This window comes from Lissotriton vulgaris, chromosome 11 (assembly GCF_964263255.1).
Source record: "Lissotriton vulgaris chromosome 11, aLisVul1.2, whole genome shotgun sequence".
Classification (NCBI taxonomy): Eukaryota; Metazoa; Chordata; class Amphibia; order Caudata; family Salamandridae; genus Lissotriton; species Lissotriton vulgaris.
In genome coordinates, this window is record NC_141699.1 from 358717238 (window position 1) to 358738988 (window position 21751).

The 21751-nt window shown below is 47.1% G+C and overlaps 1 protein-coding gene across 2 annotated transcripts in view; it reads left to right on the plus strand.

The window, feature by feature from the left end:
- The window catches only part of CIAO1 (cytosolic iron-sulfur assembly component 1), a 153396-nt gene that overhangs the window by 55395 nt on the left and 76250 nt on the right, over nt 1-21751 (plus strand). For both annotated transcript variants that reach the window (XM_086943333.1, XM_086943334.1), the window contains exons 2-4: nt 7492-7681; nt 8607-8755; nt 8850-8961. In XM_086943333.1, the coding sequence (XP_086799459.1) occupies nt 7543-7681; nt 8607-8755; nt 8850-8961 (400 nt within the window). In that variant the 5' untranslated portion in view covers nt 7492-7542. The remainder of the gene's footprint in view (nt 1-7491; nt 7682-8606; nt 8756-8849; nt 8962-21751) is intronic.

Sequence of the window (21751 nt, forward strand, 5' to 3'; positions counted from 1 at the left end):
GCGGCATAACATGATTATTCGCTCTGCATAGGAGCTCTTTAGATGATGCAGTCTAATAAAAAAAATAGAGGTTTGCCAATGACATTTTGCGCCAAATTCAAAGCTACAGCTAACTGCTGATTTACCTTAATCAGTGACACGGTGAAGCATGAACGCATGCGGTAATGACGGAGATGCAGTTCTTGACCCGAGTTACAGTTTCACGTTTCTTACTGGGGGTTGTTTTGCAACTTTACAGATTGGAATACTAATAATCCACTTTGCTGAACAATATAACATGTGAATTCACCACGAACCTATTGCAACTCGGTGTAAAAAGATAAAATCCCAAATCAAGACACAAGTATTGTTGCAAAAGGTGGTGTGAAGCAGCAGGAAAAGACAGCACCAACCCTAACAAAAACGAGTCAAAAGAAACACGAGAGACGGCGGAGGGCATTGCTGTGGGGAGGGGGGAGGAGAAATGCGACACGGCGGGCAGGGGAGGGGGCGGAGCGGGTAAAAAAAAAACAAGACGGAGGGAAGGCAGAGAAGGGGAGGGGGGAGGAGAAATGCGACACGGTGGGCAGGGGAGGGGGCGGAGCAGGGAGAGGGTGTGAAAGCAGCAGGGGCCTGGAGTGCGGCTGAGGGAACAGACGGCGATTTGGTGATGTGCACGCGCATTTTAGGTCAATGCGCTTGCGCATTGACCTAAAAGCCACGGGCACAGCACCAAATCGTCCAGTTAGTTAAAGTTTGTTTAAAGCCCTATAGTCTCGCTTCTCTATCAATGCGCATGCGCATTGATAGGTCACGAGACCTAAAAAACTAGATGCTACGAAATTGCGATATTCGCAAATTCTCTGCAAACATTTTTAAAATAACCCCTGGGTAGGCCAGGTCCCGGGGGGAGAAGTGTGGCTCACTGGTTAGAGCGGCAGACTCTGAAGCAGAGATCAGGCCCGGGACCAGGGTTCAGGTCCCGACGCGGCAGGGTCTTGGGCTCAATGTCTGCGGACTCGATAATTCTCGCCTCAGCGCCTACTCTAATCATGGGTCCCACGCTGCAACTCTGGGCAATAGCTTGCTTAATCTCCACAACGGCCCCAACAACACTGGGATGCCTGGCTTCACCTTGAGGGTGCCCAGGAGGGGCATCTCACAGGGAGAGCCAGGAAGCGTTCCACAGCGTTATACAGCGCCGGGACACCCCGTTCTTGCGGCAGCTTTGCGCTTTAAAAGTATACTACATTTACATTTTATATAGTAAATATCGGAGGGGTGCACACGGAACCCCCCTCCTAAAGTTTTTCAAACCCCAGTGTCTATCACCTCCCCGGGGCAGTAACATTTATACATGCAGGGGAGCCACATGGCTCCCCCGCTGCCCCAGAAACCGCCACCTCCCTGGGGCACACACATTAATTTATTTAAAATAAAACAATGCAGGAGAGGCCCTAAAGCCTCCACTACTGCCCCGGGGACAGGCACCTCCCCAGGGCATTTTACATTAGGAATGCAGGCCGCCCACCCAGCCTACCCACAGCACCGGGGACCGCCACCTCCCCGGGCCTGTGGGTACCCAGTAACTAGTGTGTTAATCAAAATCTTGGGCTTTGAGGTTTCCTGGCAGCCCTCACAAGATCCATCTAAGCTTCCAGGATTTCTACTCTCCATGTCTCTGTGGCACCAAAATATTTAGGCTTCAACTTTCCCATTTCAAGATACAGACACTGAAGTTTCTAGTACCACAGGGGCACAGTCATTGTGGCCCTTTGAGACACAGTCTTATGACCCCTAACAATAAACAATTCACTGAGGGTACAAAAACGCAATAATGAATGGAGTCCGTTGCGGACCTCCAGCCTCGGGGACCACCACCTCTCTGGGAATTAGTTAACATTGGAGGGTGGTTGCTCGGCCTCCCTCCAGGAGCCCTATCAGTGATGTAATTTGGGTTGTCATCAGTGGTGTCACTGGCCATAACATGAGTGATGTAATATGTGAGCTCATAAGCAGTGCATTGTGGGGGCGTAAGTTATAGTTAGCTCAGCTAACTATAATTGCTGAATTTCACTGGTTTTGTACGAGTGAAATGTCAGTGTAACTATAACGTCCCTGTAACCTTTGGTAAATTCAGTGAAAAAAATAACACACATATATATATATATATATATATATATATATATATATATATCAATCAAGTAAGCAGAAAGTGCTCCAAATTATACCTAACTGCCTTGTCACAGAAATGTCGTCCCTTTACATGTGAAGGACAGCAAGGTATGGATTTTAGAATTGCTTTTAATATATTCCTCTTGAACCTCAACTTTAGTTGGTGTTAGTGTTCTGCTTGCGTGTCTGTCTGTCAGAATACGGACACAAAAGTGGGGAAAGAACACTGACTTTTATGCTTAAAATTGAGTACTCCATCTGACGAAATAGTATCAGATGTGCCACCAACTTGATAAATGTATTAAACAAGATGCCAAGATCCCTGAAGAACCTCCATTGCCATAATGGCTACAGTGACATGTGGCATCGACTTTGCAAATGTTAATTTGACTCTCAAACATTTAATGAATTGTTGCTGGTCAAAAGGACTAAATAAAAAGTTACTTATAAAGTATATATTTTAAAGGATTTCTTCTTATTCTGTTGACAAGCAGTGCTACAGGAAACTCCTTAATTACACAGACTTCATCAAGAAGGCTTTAGCATACCATCTCCATGAAATGATCCAGTCTGACACCTGTCTGCAGGATTACATGTGCAGCTTCATGCCTTCCTGCAGCATGGAGGCAGCAACAAACCAGATAGTCAGCCCCCCACTCCTTCAACTGATTTACAGAAGCAATCTTTTCCTCCGCCTTCTCCTTGATTTCTTCACTGCCTTAAGCACCGTTTATCATCCAGTACTGATTAACAATTTCACACACTATATGGGTTTTGATGGCTTCATCATACAACGGTTCAAATCTTACATGGAGAACAGAACCCATCGTATTCCATATGAGCTTCGCCAGGTCTGAGCGCATCCCTGTCTCAAACAACATTTACCAGGGCTCCAAGCCCTCGGTGGTGATCTTCAACATGTACATGGAACCCTCTGGGAGGCCCAGTGGCCAAAAGATACATCCGCCTCCACTATTAAGAAGGTGAAATACAAATCTATAACAGGGTATATTTCGCCGTATCACCCAACTGAAGGACTGCCTCACTATGATCTGGAGTGCAGCTGGAAATGCTGGGGGAATGGCTGGTAAAGGTTGCAGGTCAAAAGTGCTGACAGGCAGTTGTTGGTGAACGATGTTATGAATTTGTCATTGGCATAGAGTCAGCCAAAGAAATAATTAGCAGAAAAGATTAATGATAAAGGTAACACAAGATTGACTGGAAATACAGAGTAAATGTGCTCAAAAGCTAGGAAGTAGGAAGAACTGGAGTTGAGAAACCGGAGCAAATAAATCGGGAAACAACTAGGCTGAAGGTGAGAAAGCCAAAGCAAGAACTTAAGGCTGAAACCAGGAGCTTTGAGTACTGATATGTAATCAGTTGTGAGGCATTTCAAGTGCGACGTATATCTTCCTTTTACAGTGAATCTATATTGTACTAATGCCAAGATGCGACTTTGTGAATCAGACGTGTGGTGAGGAGACACTGCTCTTTCAGGCATGCACATAGGGCAAGAACAAGGTATTCGTCCATCCCTGATCACCATTACCCATGTGTTCCACTTGGTTCAGGCTTTCAGCAAATGAGGTAAGATTAGGCAAGAGGCTTTTGCAATAACAGCTGAATCAACTCATTATTTCCTGTCTACTTCTTCACTTCAGAATGGACTAACCTTAATTCCAGATTGAACGGCAGCGAAGACCTTTTCTTCACTTCTTCAAATCCACAGGCAACCATACAAGATAATAGTATGTTGCTTATCTGTACACCTAGGGAAAGGGGAAATGGGATAAGTGAGAAAACGAAAGCACAGGATATCACCACTCTGACTGGTCTATATACTGAGTGCCAACATCTGTTGGGTTACAGCAGATATCTAAAGGCAAAATAAATATTTGTACTATCTTCTTAATATATTCCAGCATCTACCTTTTGCTATAACAAATTACATATATGTTCAAAATATCTTTGTCTAGGACTGTTTATCCGTGGTACTCTGATATTCCTGGAACTTAATCATAAATAATATCTATGTAATCAAGGTCATAAGAGTTTTAAAGTTATCTTCCTCTCTTCTCTGTTATTTGTGGAACATACTGTCTGGATTGAACATATATTCACAGTTGTTTTCTTAAACTGTAAAGTAACAGATATTCATCAGAATTGGAGTTCAAATTGATCCCAAATAAACACTCCCCTAATAACATATAACTACCTTAATAGAATATTTGATTTGTGATAAACATATCAAAAAGTCCTTTAAATAGATTAGGATCCTTCCCGCTCCTCATGTTATTTAGCAAAAAGAAAATATGAGTTTATGGGCATATGTATGAAAAACACGTTTTGCGATTCCTTAATAGCGATTTTTAGCGAATCACTATTAAGAACTCGTAAAATGGAATGTGTGTAGGAATCGCATTATTAATTGCGATTCCTTAACATTACTTAATTGCGAATCGCAAATTGCGATTTGCAATTAAGGAATACCTTTCTATTAATTCCTATGGGCCAAGAGGCCCATAGGAATGAATGGGAAGACATTCGCAATTTGTGAGTACCCATGCAATTTCAAGGGTGTCAAAAGGACACCCTGTAGAACCCCTGCAATATGTATGTGTGCACATGTGGCGTGCACTTTGAAAAATGCAAAAAAGTGCATTTTTCAAAGAAATCGCAAATTACCACCAAACTGAAGTTGGGGGTAATTTGCGATTTCTTAATCCAAAATTGCACAACTTGGGTGCTTCCTGCATTGCATTTAAGGAATCGCAAATTGCGATTCCTTAAATTCATTCGCAAAATAGGGAATTGCAAATTTTGCGAGGGCCTTTTGGGATGATACATCCCCAAAGGCTTTTTACCATTCCCATACTTTTCAGATGACAACTTTAGCATGACAGACGAGGCATGTTTCTCATTTTGATTGAGGAAAAATTTGTAGTCCGCATCACAAAGGCTCCTCTGACAACCTTCAAAGGGGATTTCCATACTGCAGTGAGCCTTCTTGAAGGACTTCGAAAGTTTCACAAAATAACTCCAGTTCTAAGAGGCTTCCATTGCACCACTCCCCTGTATTACCTTAAAGACTTCCTGCATCCCCCCCCCCCCCCCCCCAATGAAATCATTTATGGTTCTCCTCTATACCTGGGTTCCAAAATCTAGACTTCTGCTTACGTTTGCAAGCCACTCAACAGCAGCAGCATTGCTGGACTGGAGACCAGAAATACCAGAAGAAAACCGGACCCAGACCATCTCCTGCTACACTCGGAGGCTGTGCCAAGAGCCATCAATCAATCAATCAGGGGGTTTATATAGTGTGCTACTCACCTGTGAGGGTGTCAAGGCGCTAAGGGAGGGGGGAAAAAATGAGGCTCCGGATCAGCTGAAGAGCCAGGTCTTTACTGAACGTGTGCAGGGTTGGGGAGCATCTGATGTTCACAGGGAGCTCGTTTCAGGTCTTGGCTGCGATGTAGGAGAAAGCTCTCCCGCCGGTTCTGCTTCTGCGGATGCGTGGGATCTCTGCCAGGATGAGGTCGGTGGAGCGGACGTTCCTCTTGGGTACATGGAAGGATACTCTCTTGTTGAGGTATTTGAGTCAGATGTTGTTTAGGGATTTGTAGGCGTGGGTGTGGAGTTTGAAAGTGACCCTCTTCTCAACGGGGAGCCAGTGGAGGTCTCATAGGTATTGGGTCATGTGTTCATGACGTGGATTCCCGAGGACGAGTCTGGCTGTGGTGTTCTGGATGGTTTGGAGTTTGTGTAGAATAGTTCTGTTAATTCCGGCATAGAGGGTGTTGCCGTAGTCCAGTCTACTGTTTATGAGTACGGGTTATGAGTGCGTGGGTGACCGTCCTTCTGCAGTCTGGGGGGGGGGGATCCATTTGAAGGTCTTACGGAGGATGCAAAGGCAGTTGAAACTCTTGGTAGCGATGGTGTTTATCTGGCGGTTCCTGGAGAGGGAGGAGTCAAGGGTGATGCCGAGGTTCTGGGCGTGGTCTGTAGGGGTGGGTGGGCTTCCGATGGCGGCGGGCCACCAGGTGTTGTCCCAGGCGGAGGTGCAGGGTCCGAGGATGATTACCTCGGTCTTCTCTGAGTTGAGTTTCAAGCAGCTGTCTTTCATCCAGGCTGCCAATTTCTTCATTCCTTCCTGGAAGCAGAGTCTGGTGTCAAAATTGATTGATGTTCTGATGAACTTTCAAGTCTTTCGTATATGAATATACATCAGTGGGAGTCCTGGGTCTGAGACTGTGGAATATTTTGAACCCAAGAATGAGTGCAGTGCCTAAAAACAAGTGTCTGCAAACAGAACTGTTCCAGCTCACCTACAATCAGCCTACATGCAACTGGCAGTAGTGATTTAGAAATATAAGCCTGAAGAACATCCCTTGCTGATTCCTCTGTACCTTCCTCCACATTACATCATACAAACTATGACACATCTATAACTCTGAATTATTTGGAAGGCCACATACATCACTTTGTAAAACGTCTTAATAAGTTATGTCAACGGACTTACTTTTTTTCTAAATACTGATATCTTTTAATCGAAATGAGTGCATCAATTAGTAATTGAAAGCCAAGATACACGAGGCATAGCGCAAAACCACTTACTGTGCTACCCTAACCAAAGATCCCAGTTGCCCCACAAACTTTGCATTTCCCAGTTGGGTTTATACTCAAGCTTTGCTGCAGGCAGAAAGTCTGCTGAGCTCTATTGTAGTGCTGTGATGGTTTGGGCTGGCATCTGATGAAACTGTGTCAATCCATTGACTGTACCTCTAGTAGCAAGCCTTGTCATAACACCAACAATTTGAGCCATTCCAAAGTGCTGATGAAGTTGGCCCCATACACATGCTCTTGGTTGCGTTTGCCACCATAGACAAACCTAGAGTTATGTTTGGGGTTATATCTCAGTAACCGCAAGTGTTATATCTCAGAAACCGCAAGTGTTAGGCACGTCAAATGTTATCTGTTGTATTCTCATTTAATCATTAATTTTTAGTGATTGGGTATTAAAGAAGTATTTGATTTTAAAGAAATTCCTCTGGCTGGACGTTGCTTTCATATTTGAATCCATATTCCTATCGTTCTCCTCTACTAATAAACTGTGACTAGTCAACCATAGATACGTCTGGAGACTTTGTTCACCACTGTGAGAAATAGTGTCTAAGGCACTGGAGATAAACAACAGTACCAAACACTGTTACTGCCTAATACTCATCACCTGCTTAGAACCAGGAAAAAAGACTTGACAACTTGCAGTAAACAACTGTAACAAAAATTGGAAATGAGGGATTAAATATGAACTGACCATCACTCTTCTTCTCTCTGCAGGACCCTGACAGTGCATTCTGTAGTGAGGGTTTCCTAGACACTGGTGACAGAATGAAAGACTCCTTGACCCTGATCAGTCGTGTCTCCGCCCACCCGGACTCTCGTTGCTGGTTCTTGGCCTGGAACCCCACTGGAACCCTTCTGGCATCTTGTGGAGGAGATCGCTCCATCAGAATCTGGGGCAAGGAGGGTACGTTCCAACGCACAAGCACAAGGCTCAGCATATGTGATCTGAAGATGCAGCCTTCTGGCATTTATATTCATATTGGTATCCTATCTCTGGACTACCCTACACTTGACTACAACCCTGGGCACTCCTGAAGAAAATCTCCTAGAGTCCTATTTCACATTTCTTTGTTTTTAATTTACATCACTCTGCATGCCACATAGTTGGATTCAGAATGAGTGACACAGGCAATGAGGGTGAGATGGTCTATGATGGGCAAAGGAGGATACTGGTTTCCAATAGATTTACTTTTAAAAACTTAGATGAAGTAGCTTGTCAGACTAACTGTGCACTGCTGCTGGTGTGCTTTTGGTGGTGAGGAATCGCTGGAAGAAATTCTCACCACAGAAGTCACATAGTAGTAAGAGCAAATTGCTGGAGAGATCCTGCACTGTTTAAGCCCCCAAAGCCCTCTCAGGGTACTGCTGGAGGAAACACTCTTGGATGGGGTTCTATGTCAGAGTTATCCACTTGGAAGCCCAAACTTTTAGAGTCCTATAGCACTGATAAGCATTGCTAGAGTCCTTTGAAACACACTTGGGATTGTTGGAAAAAGCTCATACTAAGAGTGCAGTTCTCTGAGGAAGTGGACACTTTACAGCACTCGTGTGGCTTTGATGGCGCAAGGTTCATTCGTTGGAGCCCTTTAACACCAACTCGCCACTGCTGAACAGTACAGGTTCTGCTGCAGTTGCCAGGCACTGCTCGGATTGGGAGGAGGCTCCCAGAGCCCTTGTAGGCACTGCAGGAGGAGGTCTGCATAGCTGGGCTAAAATAGAACAAGCAAGACACATTGCTGGACGCTTGTATACATTATTGTACAACAGCAAATATGCTTTCCCCGCTGCTGATGTTGCCTTTGCCCAGTCCCTATTTTCTTTCTTGACAGGTGATGCCTGGGTGTGTAAGTCTGTACTTGCTGAAGGTCACCAGAGGACCGTCAGGAAGGTAGCTTGGTCACCTTGTGGCAATTATCTGGCCTCAGCAAGTTTTGATGCCACCACCTGCATCTGGAAGAAGAACCAGTCAGAGTTTGAGGTGGGTAGTTTCTTGAGTAGCGTCCATGAAGAGTGTGAGATCTGTCATGTCTGTAAGGTATAGCTTTTCACTTTCATTGTACTCTCACCGGCAGTGCGTCACCACACTAGAAGGGCATGAAAATGAGGTGAAATCTGTGGCCTGGGCCCCCTCAGGCAGCCTGCTGGCCACCTGCAGCCGCGACAAAAGCGTATGGGTGTGGGAAGGTGAGTGTTTCGAGTACTAATGCTAGAAAAACCAAAATCTTCTAAAAATACATTAACTTTTTCTATTTCAGTTTTATATAAATCTGTTTTCCCTTGTTACGGCAAGTGCAGCATTGGTAGCACTTTGAACTAGGAGAGTGCATTAATGTAACCCTGTAGAGGACACTTCAACGTAAACCAGGACTGGGGATCACAGCGACCCAGGAGAGCGCATTGATTTGAACCAGATTATGGCATTAACATTTGCTGTTAGAGAAAAATAAAGTGATCCAGGGATGGACATTATTGTAAACCGGTGAGTAGAGAAGATGTTAGCCCGCCAGATGAAGACAATAATGTGAGCCAGTAGGTGGAGTTAGTATGCGCCTGACGAAGGTGTTTATGAATGTGGGCCAGGAGAGTGCACTAATACGTACAATGAGACCACATTCATTTGAGCCAGGTGTAAGTATTAATGGAAGTCAGGTGAAGGTTTTAATGTCAGCCCAAAGAAGAAAGTAATTTACTCTGGTCAAAGTATTAATTTAAAAGTATGGATTTATCATTGCTTTGAGCTCGGGATGGGTTGTATCACAGGCACAACTTTGTGTCAGTGTGATGTTGTGGACGATATTAACTTGTGACAAGAGAAATTATTAATGCAAGCTGCTGGTCAGATTAATCATCTAGACCCCCATTCCAAATTTATCACCATTGTAATGGCATTGTATCTCTTTTATTGTTTTTTTTTTTTAAAAACAAAAAAAACAAAGGATTGAAATTAAATATGAAAACATAAAATGCAAGCGATTTGAAGCGAACAATGATGCATCATGTAATTCTAAAACAAACAAACTAATTCATTTGAGGCTATGTTACTCTAGGCAAAAATCTGGTGTTTTGTTTTAACCTCAGTCATAAGAACTATGAGTTGGTCCTAGCCACAGGACTATACATCCATGCATATATTGCATGATACGATTCGGAGCGTAAACCTGCATTGCATCTGCACTGAAACATGTTTTTTAACGGTATTATTGCCTCTAAGACTACAGTGAGCAGTTTGATTTATTATTCGGGGTGGGTGAGTAAGCACCTCAAGGAATTATCACAACCCTTGTAAGGGTGAACCCTCAAAGTCACTAAATTAAGCTTAGTTGAAGCTCCTGGTAGCTACTTCACAGAGCAGATAGGCTTCACTTAGGAAATATAGTAAAGTATTTATGTAGTGCTGTGGGGAACGGGGTCGGGAGAATGAAAGACGCCACGAGTTGGAGTCTGTCTTTAACCACTTTATTCGGTTTGAAAACACCGAGTTTAGGTTCAAAAGGATTTAAGAGCACAATATCCTGGAGGGTACAAACAATAAACGTGGAGTCTCTCCGTTGGGGAACTTCCGAAGTCTTCGGTTCCAGTCTTGATTCAGCTGGAGGAGGCCACAGGTCCAGAGATGCACTCGGGAGAAGGAAAAGAAAAGCAGCCATGTTAGGGGCTGGGGTCGGTATGTACAACAAGTGAGAGGAGGGCAGGGTAGTGAGGGATCACCAGGGTGCTACCACCAACTATAGCAGTCTTTGAGTGTAGGCGGCCGGCAAGGTACGACGATAGTGACCACCCTCAGACTACCCAGTCCCACCCCGTGATTTAAACAACCCTTGAAAACGCCCTCGTACCTTGTGGAGCCACACTTCTACCCTGGAAGTGTGGCGGGGCGGCTCGTGGTATCGTTGGCCTCCTGGCTTGTCGTCTCTCAGCTCCAGGGGTCCCAGCAGCGGTTCCACGATAGTTCCTCCGTCTTCTTCCGTGGCGTCCTCCTCGTGCTTCGGCTGGCGTTCCGAAGATTCCACGCCGACAATCCAAGACGGGGCTTCCTTAAACGCCCCTAGCTCTTCTGATTGGGTAGCGTCAGATGACGTCCGCCCACCTGATTGGCCGACCGTTGTAGAACATGCCCCCAGCGTCACAGAAGCTGGATACAGAGATGAACGTACCGGAGGCAGAGCCGGGGAAACCCAGGAAATGTCCAAAGGATCCTGCGGACGGGGTGGAAAGGAAGAAATGTTAGCAAGTACACCCCGTCCGTCCGAATCAGGAAGCTCGTCTAGGTCAGGGAGCTCGGCTTCGTGACAAGTGCCAAAACAGTAATAAAGCCAAAATGCAAAATAATAAAACTCTAAAACCAAATTTGAAAAATAGAGTACAATTTAATAAACAAAATGACACAAAAATGACAAAATCCATTAAGCTGAACCTGAGTTACGATTTTTTTTTTTAACTCTTTTTATTCTGACCAGTAGACAAATATCTGATATTATCAAGCATGATACTTTGCAATGTACATCATACATCTGTAGCATAACAACCTATGGTACATAAGATTCGACAGATTGAATCGCACATATTAGGACATGTATCAATGATTGCTTTACCTCTCCTTCCCATTATCCTCCCCCTGGAACCCTTCACATCTCTCCGCCTCCTCTCAGCTCAATTGTTTTATATATAGCTACCTACTCCACAGTTCTTGATATGATTATTAATCTTGTATTGTGTCTAATTAGAAGTGTCCTTCAAGTACAGTGTCAGCGGCTCCCATAAATCTCTGGATCTTGACGCTACTGGTATTTCTTCAGCATAGGTCTCCAGGGTCGACTTGCAGTAGGTCATGTCAGTAATCCATTCTTTAAGCCTTGGCGGCCGTTTGTTGCCCCATCTGATCGCTATTCTACGTTTCGCAAGGAGCAGCGCCACTGCCAGAAACTTCCTACGTCTTACTCCTTAAGTTTCTTGATTCCCAATAGACACGTCTGTGGTATATTTGGAATATGTACCCCAAGCATGTTCTGCAATGCCCCTGTAACCGCCTGCCAGTAGGCCTGTAGACCCGGGCAGGCCCATGCCACATGCAGAAAGTCCGCGCCAGGTGCACAGCAGCGATGACAGGCATCGTTATCTCTTAAGTCCCAGCGTGTGTAGTTTCACAGGCGTGTAATACACCTGATGTATAAATTTGAAATGAATTATACGTAAATTACAGTTAGAGGTAAGGAGTGTAAGCTGCGTGCAGCTGTACTGCCAGTCTTGGTCATCAATTGGTGTGCCTATTGACCTTTCCCATCTGCACTTAGACAGCGTATTTTCTGTGGCTTGTTCTCGTTGCGCTGCGGTATATAATCTTGTTACTAGATGTGTGGGTGACGGGGCCTCTAGCAGCGCCTGTAGCGTTGTCAGCTGATCAGGTTCATTAGGGAACGAGGTGTACAGCGACTGTACTGCCGCTCGAAAATGCATATATGCTAAACTTTTCATCGGGGTTTGGTGTGCACACTAAGCGGGATCTGACCATCTGATAAATCTGTTATGTGGGAATGCCTGACCCATAGTGTCGAGATCCATTTCTTCCAGCAACGCTTGCATATTAGGTTCCTGTGTCACTGATAATTTGGGATTTCGAGCTGTTGGTAGAGCTTGTGCATATACAGGTATCTTATTCGCTCTTTGCGCCAGTGCAGGACACGCCCTCGAGGTATTTTTTGCTGTGTTAATCGTGTCTGTTGGTGCATAAGATATGGGTTCCGCCAGCAGCGCCCGTAACGGCCTCGGGGATATCCTGTCATGTTCCACCGCTACGTGTGGTATAAATGCATGCGGCCGCGTCCAGTAGTGTGCGTGCTGTGCTTGTGCGCAGATATAGTATAATTGGAAGTCGGGTGCTTCAAATCCCCCCATGCAGTAGGGTTGGGTGAGGACTTTCCAGCTCACTCTGGCTTGTTTACCGGCCCATGTCAGCCTCTGGAGCACAGAGCGCAATTTGTCAAAGAAAGCGTTTCTCAGCCATATGGGAACATTCCAGAACATATATAAAAATCTAGGTAGTATAATCATCTTCTGAAGGGCTATTCTGTCCGCCATGGAGAGAGGCAGTTTTATCCATCTCTCCACTAGTTCTTCCTGTTTGGTCATTACCGTCCCATAGTTTTCTCTTAGAACTGTCTCTGTGGATCCATATCCCCAGATATTTGACTGGGTCACTGCTCCACTTTAAGGGAAAGTCTAGTTCTGGTTCCTCAGTAGCGGTGGTCAACGGGATTACCACCGATTTGTCCCAGTTAATACTGAGGCCAGCATATTGTTCGTAGTGTACATATTCCCTTATGAGCTGGTTCAGATGTCTGTCCGGATGTGTAGTATAGAGTACCATGTCATCTGCGTATAATAAAATGTTAATTGGTCTAAGAGTGAACCACAGGGCCGTGTCAGAGTGTTTTTGTCGAATTTTACAGGCTAATGGTTCCAGTATTAAAGCGAAGAGCATGGGTGACAAAGGACAACCCTGTCTCGTGCCCCTGTTAATTAAGATGGGGTCAGACGTTAAGCCATTAACTCGCACGCGTGCTTTTGGTGTATTGTATAGAAGGGAAATCCATTTCAAAAAGGTCTCCGGGAACCCCATTTTGCGTAGTGTTACAAACATGAACCTCCACTCCACGGAGTCAAACGCCTTTGCAGCGTCTAGCAGGGCCGCGGTCGCCGGCACCTCTGGATCCAGTTGGTGATAAAGGGAAAAGATTGTGTGCAGGTTTTGAGCAGTAGATCGCGTTGGCATAAAGCCAGCTTGATCTGGTAGTACTAAATTACAAAGAAGGGGATGTATTCTATTTGCAATGACTTTAGCTAATATCTTCGCATCTATATTTATCAGCGATAGAGGCCTATAGGAATCGCATTTCAGGGGATCTTTACCCGGCTTCGGGAGCGCTATTAGCAAGGCTTTTGTGAGAGTGGCTGGTAGCGCACCCTCTTCAGCACCCTCTTCATATGCTTCTTCAAGCATTTCGGCAAAGTGAGGTATTAATAAATCCTGATATTCCTTATAGAATTCTCCAGGGAGTCCGTCTAGTCCTGGGGCTTTGTTATTGGGTAGTGAGTTGAAGGCCTCTACCAGTTCGTCTTTGGATATGGGGAGACAGAAATATTTCCGATGTGCGTCAGATAACCAGGCTAAGCCTATGTCATTCAGGTATTGCCATATATCCGGCTCAGGAGCCACATTACGGGCCGTATATAATTGTGTGTATAAGTCAGTAAATCTATTTAATATAGACGGTGTATCATATATAGACTCATTCGACTCTGACCTTAATTCAGTTATCTGCGTTGTTGTTTGGGCAGGCTTAATTTTGAAAGATAACGCTCTGCCTGGCCTCCCTCCCTCGCCATAATTTCGTGCTACGTATCTGCGGGATATGTATTTTACTTCATCTGCAGCTAAGTCATCGTATTTGTCTATTTGTTGTCTTATCTCAGCCAGTATGGAGGCAGAGGGGTGTATCACATATTGGTTTCCTAAAGTCTTAATGTCTTTTTCGATTTTCTCCAGTTTGCTCTGGATGTCCCTCAATATTCCCGCATGGGTGCTAATGCAGTAGCCTCGCATTGTTACCTTAAAGGCCTCCCACAGTGTGCGCGTGCTCTGGACGGAGCGTGTATTGTGCTCAAATAAACTCACTATTGCCTGCCTTAGTCCCTCTCGAAACACCTGGTCTTGCAGTACCATAGGTCTCAATCTCCATGTGAACTGCCTGGGGGTGTGAGTCAGGACTTCAAGTATGAGCAGAACTGGAGCCTGATCCGACAGCGTCCTAGGCATGTGGGTCACTTCTGTGGTCCATGTGCAGGCGTCATGTGTCACCAACCCGTAGCCTAATCTAGACCAATTGAGATGTGTGGACGAAAAGCAAGTACCCTCTTTTGTATCTGGGTGTCTCATTCGCCACACATCTAGTATTGCCCATTCAGCCATCCCCTCTCTCAACACCTTGGCCCCTCTTTTGCCATACCTATCCTGTCCAGAGGACCTGTCATTCGTGAAGTCTAAGCAGGTGTTGAAGTCTCCCCCCCCCCCCCAGATTATAGTGCCAGGACGTGTTTCCCTCAGTGTTGCCCATACTCTGTCGTAAAAGGAAGGGTCGTCTGTGTTTGGGCCGTATACGTTCACTATGGTTAAGATAGTGCCCCCAAAGTTGCCCTGAAGTATAGCAAAATGCCCCTGATCATCGCATATTGACTTAAGGTGAGTGAAGGGGACCGTGCGCTTTACCCATATCAGGACCCCTCTTGCATAGGACGAATATGAGGATGCCAGGCGGAATGTGGCCCCCCTTCTACCTATTTGGTGTTCGCGTTCGTCCGTGAGGTGTGTCTCCTGCAAACATGCAACATCAACTTTGTGTCTATCAAGGTATGCTATCATCCTACGTATTTTCTGAGGGTTATGTAAACCGTGCACGTTCCAGGTAAGAAGTCTCAGTGGTCTGCAATCTTTAGAAAGTCCCCCTATCGTGTGTGGGCGAGTTCAGTGTCAATCCCTTATGTGTGTGCTGTCAAAGTGTCTGTCTCAAATGCATTAGCTGTTAGTCTGCCAGTCAGAGTTTTACATTTTGTTCCCACCACCCCCTCCCATTCCACCATCCCAACTTTAGTGGAGACAATCCCCGTAGTATACTGCAAAATACCCCCCATCTAACGTAGTGGTAATAACAACACAAATACACAATGTAAAATAAGAACTGTGCGATTCACGCAAGGGGGACAGCGCTGCCTACCCGTTTCTTGCAACCAACGTTGCATGGGTCTGAGCCCGCTGTACCATATTTACCCGCGTAACCGCACCCGCCATATCTGACACATATGTGAGATCATGAAGGCAGTAAGAATGAGATGCAAAACATCGTCGACGACTGCCATCCCCCCTGTGCAAGCAGCTCTTTAATTATATGCAATGTTTATCAAAAGAGCACTCATCTGTGAGCATCAGGTGCTGTGTTCAGGGAGTCCAGATGCTCAGAACCAATCGTATCGAAGCCCAGTGTCATAGATGTGGGCGCATCCCACTCGTTCAAGCCCCACCAATGTAAGCACCAGTCATTCAACATCAGACATTGCTGGCTGTTCTCCCTGTTCGCTCCTCGGTGATTTCCTCCTTGCGCCATACTTGTCTTTTTGCTTCAGGAAATTTTGCACCTCCGATACTTCATTGAAGATCTTTGTTTTACCGTCCACTGTGACCTTGAGCCTCGCAGGGTATAGCATTGCATAAGGAATTTTGAGTTCACGTAATTTCTGTTTTGCATCCATAAACTTTTTTCGCGTCTCCTGCACCATTGAAGTAAAGTCCGGGTACAACTATATAGTCATGCCTTCATGTGTGAGCGTGCCAATTTCACGTGCTTTCCGTAGCGCCGCGTCTCGGTCCCTATAATTCAGGAGTTTAGCTATAACTGGCCGTGGTCTAGACCCCACAGGCGGACGGGGGGGTCAGCGACCTGTGCGCCCTCTCCACGATGAACACCTCTGAAAATGTTTCCCGGCCAAGCATAGATATGAGGAGTTTCTCCACATATTGTTCCATTGGGCCCGTGTTTGTCGTCTCGGCTACGCCCATCAGGTGTATATTACTCCTCCTGGACCTGGCCTCCAAATCCTCCGCCTTGGCCACCGTCGTCACTAGTTGTTTCACCATCCTCATTTGTTTAGACTCCATCTGCACCCGAGAGTCTTCGGCCTCCGAGATTCGTCTTTCCGTCATGTCTAGGCGCTCTGCGTGTTTGTCTAAGCGCTCAGTTATTTTATCTACTCGACATGTTAGAGTGTCTATTTTACCGTCTATGTTTGTGAGCGATGCTTGTATCGCGCGGAACATGGCTTGCACGGTATCATTTGTTATAGCTCCCGTTTCCGGCGGCAGAAGCGTGGGGGGGGGGGGGGGGGGGAGGAGTTGCGCCTCCGCAGTACCATCCTGCAATTTTTTATTCTGCTCAAAAGTCAGTTTTGGCTGATTGCGTTCCGGCTTCCCCATGATCCTATTCTTATAGGTTGTATTAGTGTATTAGGTAGAGGTTGTATAGGAGCCGCTGTGTCCGTCGGGGTCCCAAGTTAGTGGTCCGACAAGGCCGTGTCTCCAGCCCTCAAAGAGCGTAAATTTAAACAACGCTGGCGCCTCCACTCACGTGTGGACGTGTCTATGAAGGTCTCACTACACACCCCAGTTTGATATGTCCTGTGCGTCTCAGGCTAGTTCACCACACCTTTGAGTACTGGCTGAGAAATGGTGAGGTGGTATTGCAACTCAGTGGCGTAGTCACATCCACTTCACTGCATTGCACGTCGTGCACCACCCCGTCCGCTGCTTCGGGGCGCCTCTGAGGTCCACGTGGTGTTAGTGCGACGGGCACTGCGCACACAATCTCAGTGACCAACCCTCTTCGCTCTTTGCACTGTTTGAGCCCCCTCCAGCAGCATCTGTGCAGGCTCTGTAACTTTATTTATGTGTCAGTCTCCACCTGTCGGTCTTGCAATTCCCCCAGAGGAGTGTATGTTAGCTCCTCTATTAGCAGGCCACCTGTTAGACCTGTCTGCTTCTGGGAAGACTCTAACCACCATGATTTATTTTTGTCCCCCTTAGCCTCCCAGAGTTTCTATTTTTATTTTTACATGTGTCCATCAGGAGTTTTTTAATGCTGTCAGGGGGCTAGGTGTTCCTTGGCGATGACGCCATTTTTCCCCCATCACTTGTGAGGCCTAGTCACCCCCTTGAAACCTTTGGGATCTCCAGAGACCTAAAATGGTGTCCACCAACTGCCATAACGGACACTACTGGAGGACAGGTCCATAGGGTAACATTAGGGAACTTTCTGGAATCAACTAGAGACTTCTGCAGGTCTCAGGCCACCCTATATAAGGCCAGTGACCAGCAGCCATTTGGTGCTGACCCCAGAGTAGAGGAGTGAGGCAGTGGTGAGAGGAGGTGGACACACTGAGAGCAGCTAGTTTGTCACTGAGGCTGACAGTTACTTCAGAGGATTGTTCCCCCTTCAGCCTTTGATCGATCCCTCTCTCAAGACAACAACTATTGATAACGAAATCGAGCTACATGAGAAGGAAGACCCTTCTTAATCAGCATTCCCGTAAAAACTGACAGGTCCTTCCTTCTGAAACTTATTCCCATATCCCCTGCCCAGCGCTGCACCTACCAGGGTGTCGAGTCAGTTGTGGACCCCTTGAAGCGCCTTGGTGTGGTTGGGGAACTGTGGAGCCTGTAACATCCGGAGGAGCGAGTGCCCGATCAGGAGGATACCTTCCCTGGAGCCAAGTGAGGGAAGTGACAGCGTGTGAGGAGCGGCGCTGTGTGAACTGTCTACGGGACCCCGGGGGCACCGGGCGCGTCGGTGGAAGCCAGGAAACGCTTCCGCGCAAGGCAGTAGCGCGACCGCTACTTAAAGCAGGAGGGGCCTAGGGTCGAGCAGGCCCAGGGGTGCAGCGTTCCCTGTGAGGCGAGGTCCGGCGAGGAACACGCAGGCGCCGAGGAGCAGCGCGTCTCGAGAGGCGGAGCCGTTGTGGAGTGACGCGCATGCTCCAGAGATCAGCGCGTCCATCGGGTTGCCTGAGGTGGCGCCAGACGATTCTCCTGAGCGCCGCGTCGTCAGCGGTAATTCCCCACTGAAGAGCGCTAACGAGAGGAACTAGCGCTTGAGCAGAAGATCGCCCAGCCAACCCCTAGCGACACACAGAAGCAGGAAATCACCGCGCTGAGCCTAAAACGAGGCCCCCTAGCCCAGCGCTGACAGGTGGAAGCGCGCTTGGGCTGAGGAAGTCGGCAAGGTTTTCCCCACGCCAGCACAGGGAAGCAGCTGGTCGGGGAAGCCCAAGAGGCAGGTGTCAGCTGAAGGCCTGTGGACTGTGGCATATCTGCCACCAAGACAGTAAGGAGAGAGGGGGTGTGAAAAGGGAAGTGCTGGGCACAAAGGGGTAAAAGTTAACAGATACCTTAACAGGTCTATAAGCAAATAAGGTGCCTTGACCATTCTAATTCCCTTGAGATTCATTCTGTGCCATAGAAGATAAGGGGTTAGAGAGCATAACCCTGAATGTGATAGCATAATCAATGAATTGGCAGGTTTTATTATTGAAGTATTGGTGTCATTGTGCATTAATGTAAAGTAACCCTGCATAGTGTGAAACTTAGGAGCTTCACTTAATTATCCAAAGAGTTATCTTTATGTATTACTGAATCCTTGACAATAGTATATGATTTACTGCTCTTTTTCCACAGCTGGAAGAGGGAAAAGTAATTTCCCTAGTGAAAGTGTAATGTTTACTCCTAAAAGAAATTGATGTTGTAACCTGTATGATTTAAAATCCAAAGAGCCATATTATTTTTATAAAAGGTAACAGTATTTTTCCAAACAGAGGTGTTGTGTCTTCATTTTAGTGGTTCATCACTGTGTTACTGTGGGTAAGGCTTGTAAGTACTTAACCAGCGCCTTGAGTTAGCTGTAGACCACTACTGTGCCAAGCTACCATATGTAGGCTTGGGTAATCTAGGTCCAACATAATTGGTGTTTCAGCGGTGGGATAGCTGATTTGTACTTACACTTACTTATTAGTAACGCAGTGCCAACCACGAGACCCCACCTGGAGTTTTCTCCCTGCGGCCCTCCTAATTTACGTTTTTGGTTTTTCTAAATTGACTTCTGGCGGTGGGTGGAGGTTGACCTCAGGTCACTCTGTGGAATTCTCCTGTGTAGCATTTTATACTTCAAATAGAAATGGAGATAAATGTGGAAGAGCTAGACAATTATACTGTGCCCCAATTGAAGGAATGGTGTCAGCAGCAGGGGGTGTTTTTCAAGAAAGGCGCCAGAAAAGTTGAGCTGCTGACCAGTATTCGGGCATGGGTAGAGGCTCATTCCGGGGAGGAGGTAGATCCTGAAGAGAGTGACAAGGACACTGTCCTGGAGACCGCAACACTGTACCAGGCGGGAGGGGAGAACCTTGTAACAGGTCCTAGAACACCTTCTAGAGTGGGCAGTAGTGTGTCAGAGAGGGGCCTGACCGATGCCGAGTTAGAAGACAGGAGGGAGGAGAGGAGGATGAGGATAGAACTAGCCAGGATGGACATGGTGAGGGAGGAAAAGAGGTTGGAGCATGAGCAGACCATCAAATGAATGGATTTGCAAGCCCTGAATTTACGTACCCCCAAACCAGAGAATGGTGGCAACGATAACCAAACCAACACCAGAGAACCTAGACCGTACCTACCAAAAGACATTATGGCTTGTTATGTACCCAGTGACGACATTGCTAAATGGCTAGCCGCCTACGAGGTCTCGCTGAGGGCCCATGGGATACTGGAAGTCCACTGGGGAGGTGGGTTATACAAATACATGCCCCCCACTGGCAGGGATACTTTGTTGGCCCTTGACCAGAGTGAACAGACCTACTATCCGGCTATGAAATTAGCGCTGCTCAAGAAGTTTGGGTTGACCCCTGAGAAATATAGACAAAAGTTCCGGGGCAGCTACAAGCTGGGCACACAAAACTGGGTAGATTTCTTGGACTACTCCAGGAAGGCCCTGGAGGGTTGGGTAAGAGGCAGCGAAGTAGGAGACTATGAGGGACTATATGACCTCATACTCAAGGAACACCTACTCGAGAAGTGTCTTCCCGAGCTAAGACAGCATCTGGTGGACAGCAAGCTGACCAGCCCCAGGAAGCTTGCTGAGGAGGCGGACATCTGGGTTAGTACCCGGGTGTCGACTAAGGGGACTGGAGGGAATTCCCAGAAACAAGGACAGGGCGCCCCCCAGAAGAAAGAGGGAGGGGAAACTAAGAGGGAGTTCTCAAAAGGGCCACAAAATACTTCGCAAGGAAGGGGCAGAGGATTCATCCCCAAGAGTAACCCTCCTCGCAACCCTACCCCTGGCCAAAGCCAGCAGCCAAGGGTTGTTCATTGTTTAGAGTGTGGTGGTGTGGGACACTATAAAGGAGATGTGAGATGCCCAAAAAGACCACCCCCTCCCACTGGAGGAAAAACCCCGGGAATCACTAGTGTAGTGCTCGGGGAGGAGATGCCTTTGGTTAATGGAGGGGAGCGGGCGGGTGTCACCTTGGTGTCCCTGGGAGATAAGGAGATGGTTCCCAAGACCCAGCTGCCCCCTAATACTACTAAGTATGAGCAGTGGGTCACCATCAATGGCCGTAGAGGGGAGGCTCTGAGAGACACAGGAGCCAGCATGACTATGGTAAGGAGTCAGCTGGTGTCTCCAGAGCAGGTCATCCCAGATGTACTCCATCCCGCCGTAATGGCTGACGGCAGATTGGGCCACTACCCTGTGGCTGAGGTTCCCTTTGAGTGGGGAGGGGTTGCAGGTCCACTTCGAGTTGCCGTAAGCCCTGCCGTGCCTGTTGACTGCCTGTTAGGGAATGATATGGAGCACAATGCTTGGAGGAGGGTGGAGTACCAGACTCACTCTGCGATGCTGGGACCCCCTGACTGGACTTGTGTCAGCACAAGGTCAGCGACTGCCCGAAGGGGAAGTTTGCTTACGCTGGAGCCTGGAACAATGGCCCAGCCGGCTGCCAGAGAGGAGAAGGACAAGAGGCCGGAGGACCCTGCCTCGACATCTCCACCTCGTGAGACAGCTGGACCACCTGCGGAGGTGGATCTGGAGTCCACAGGGGAGAGTGTTGCTTCCCTGGAGAACCTACCCATCCCTACTGAATGGCATGTGGAGGGAGGTCCTTCCCGGGAAGAATTCTGTGAAGCTCAGAAAGAGTGTCCTACTCTCGAGGGGCTGCGGCAACAGGCCAACGCCCAGGCAGCGGGAAACATTGAAGGGAGCTACCGGATTTACTGGGAGGATGGACTCCTCTACAGTGAGCCCAAGGCACCTGGCCATGGTTCAGCCAGAGCCTTGGTGGTCCCTCAATGCTTTAGAGCCTTTCTACTGGAACTGGCTCATGAGATACC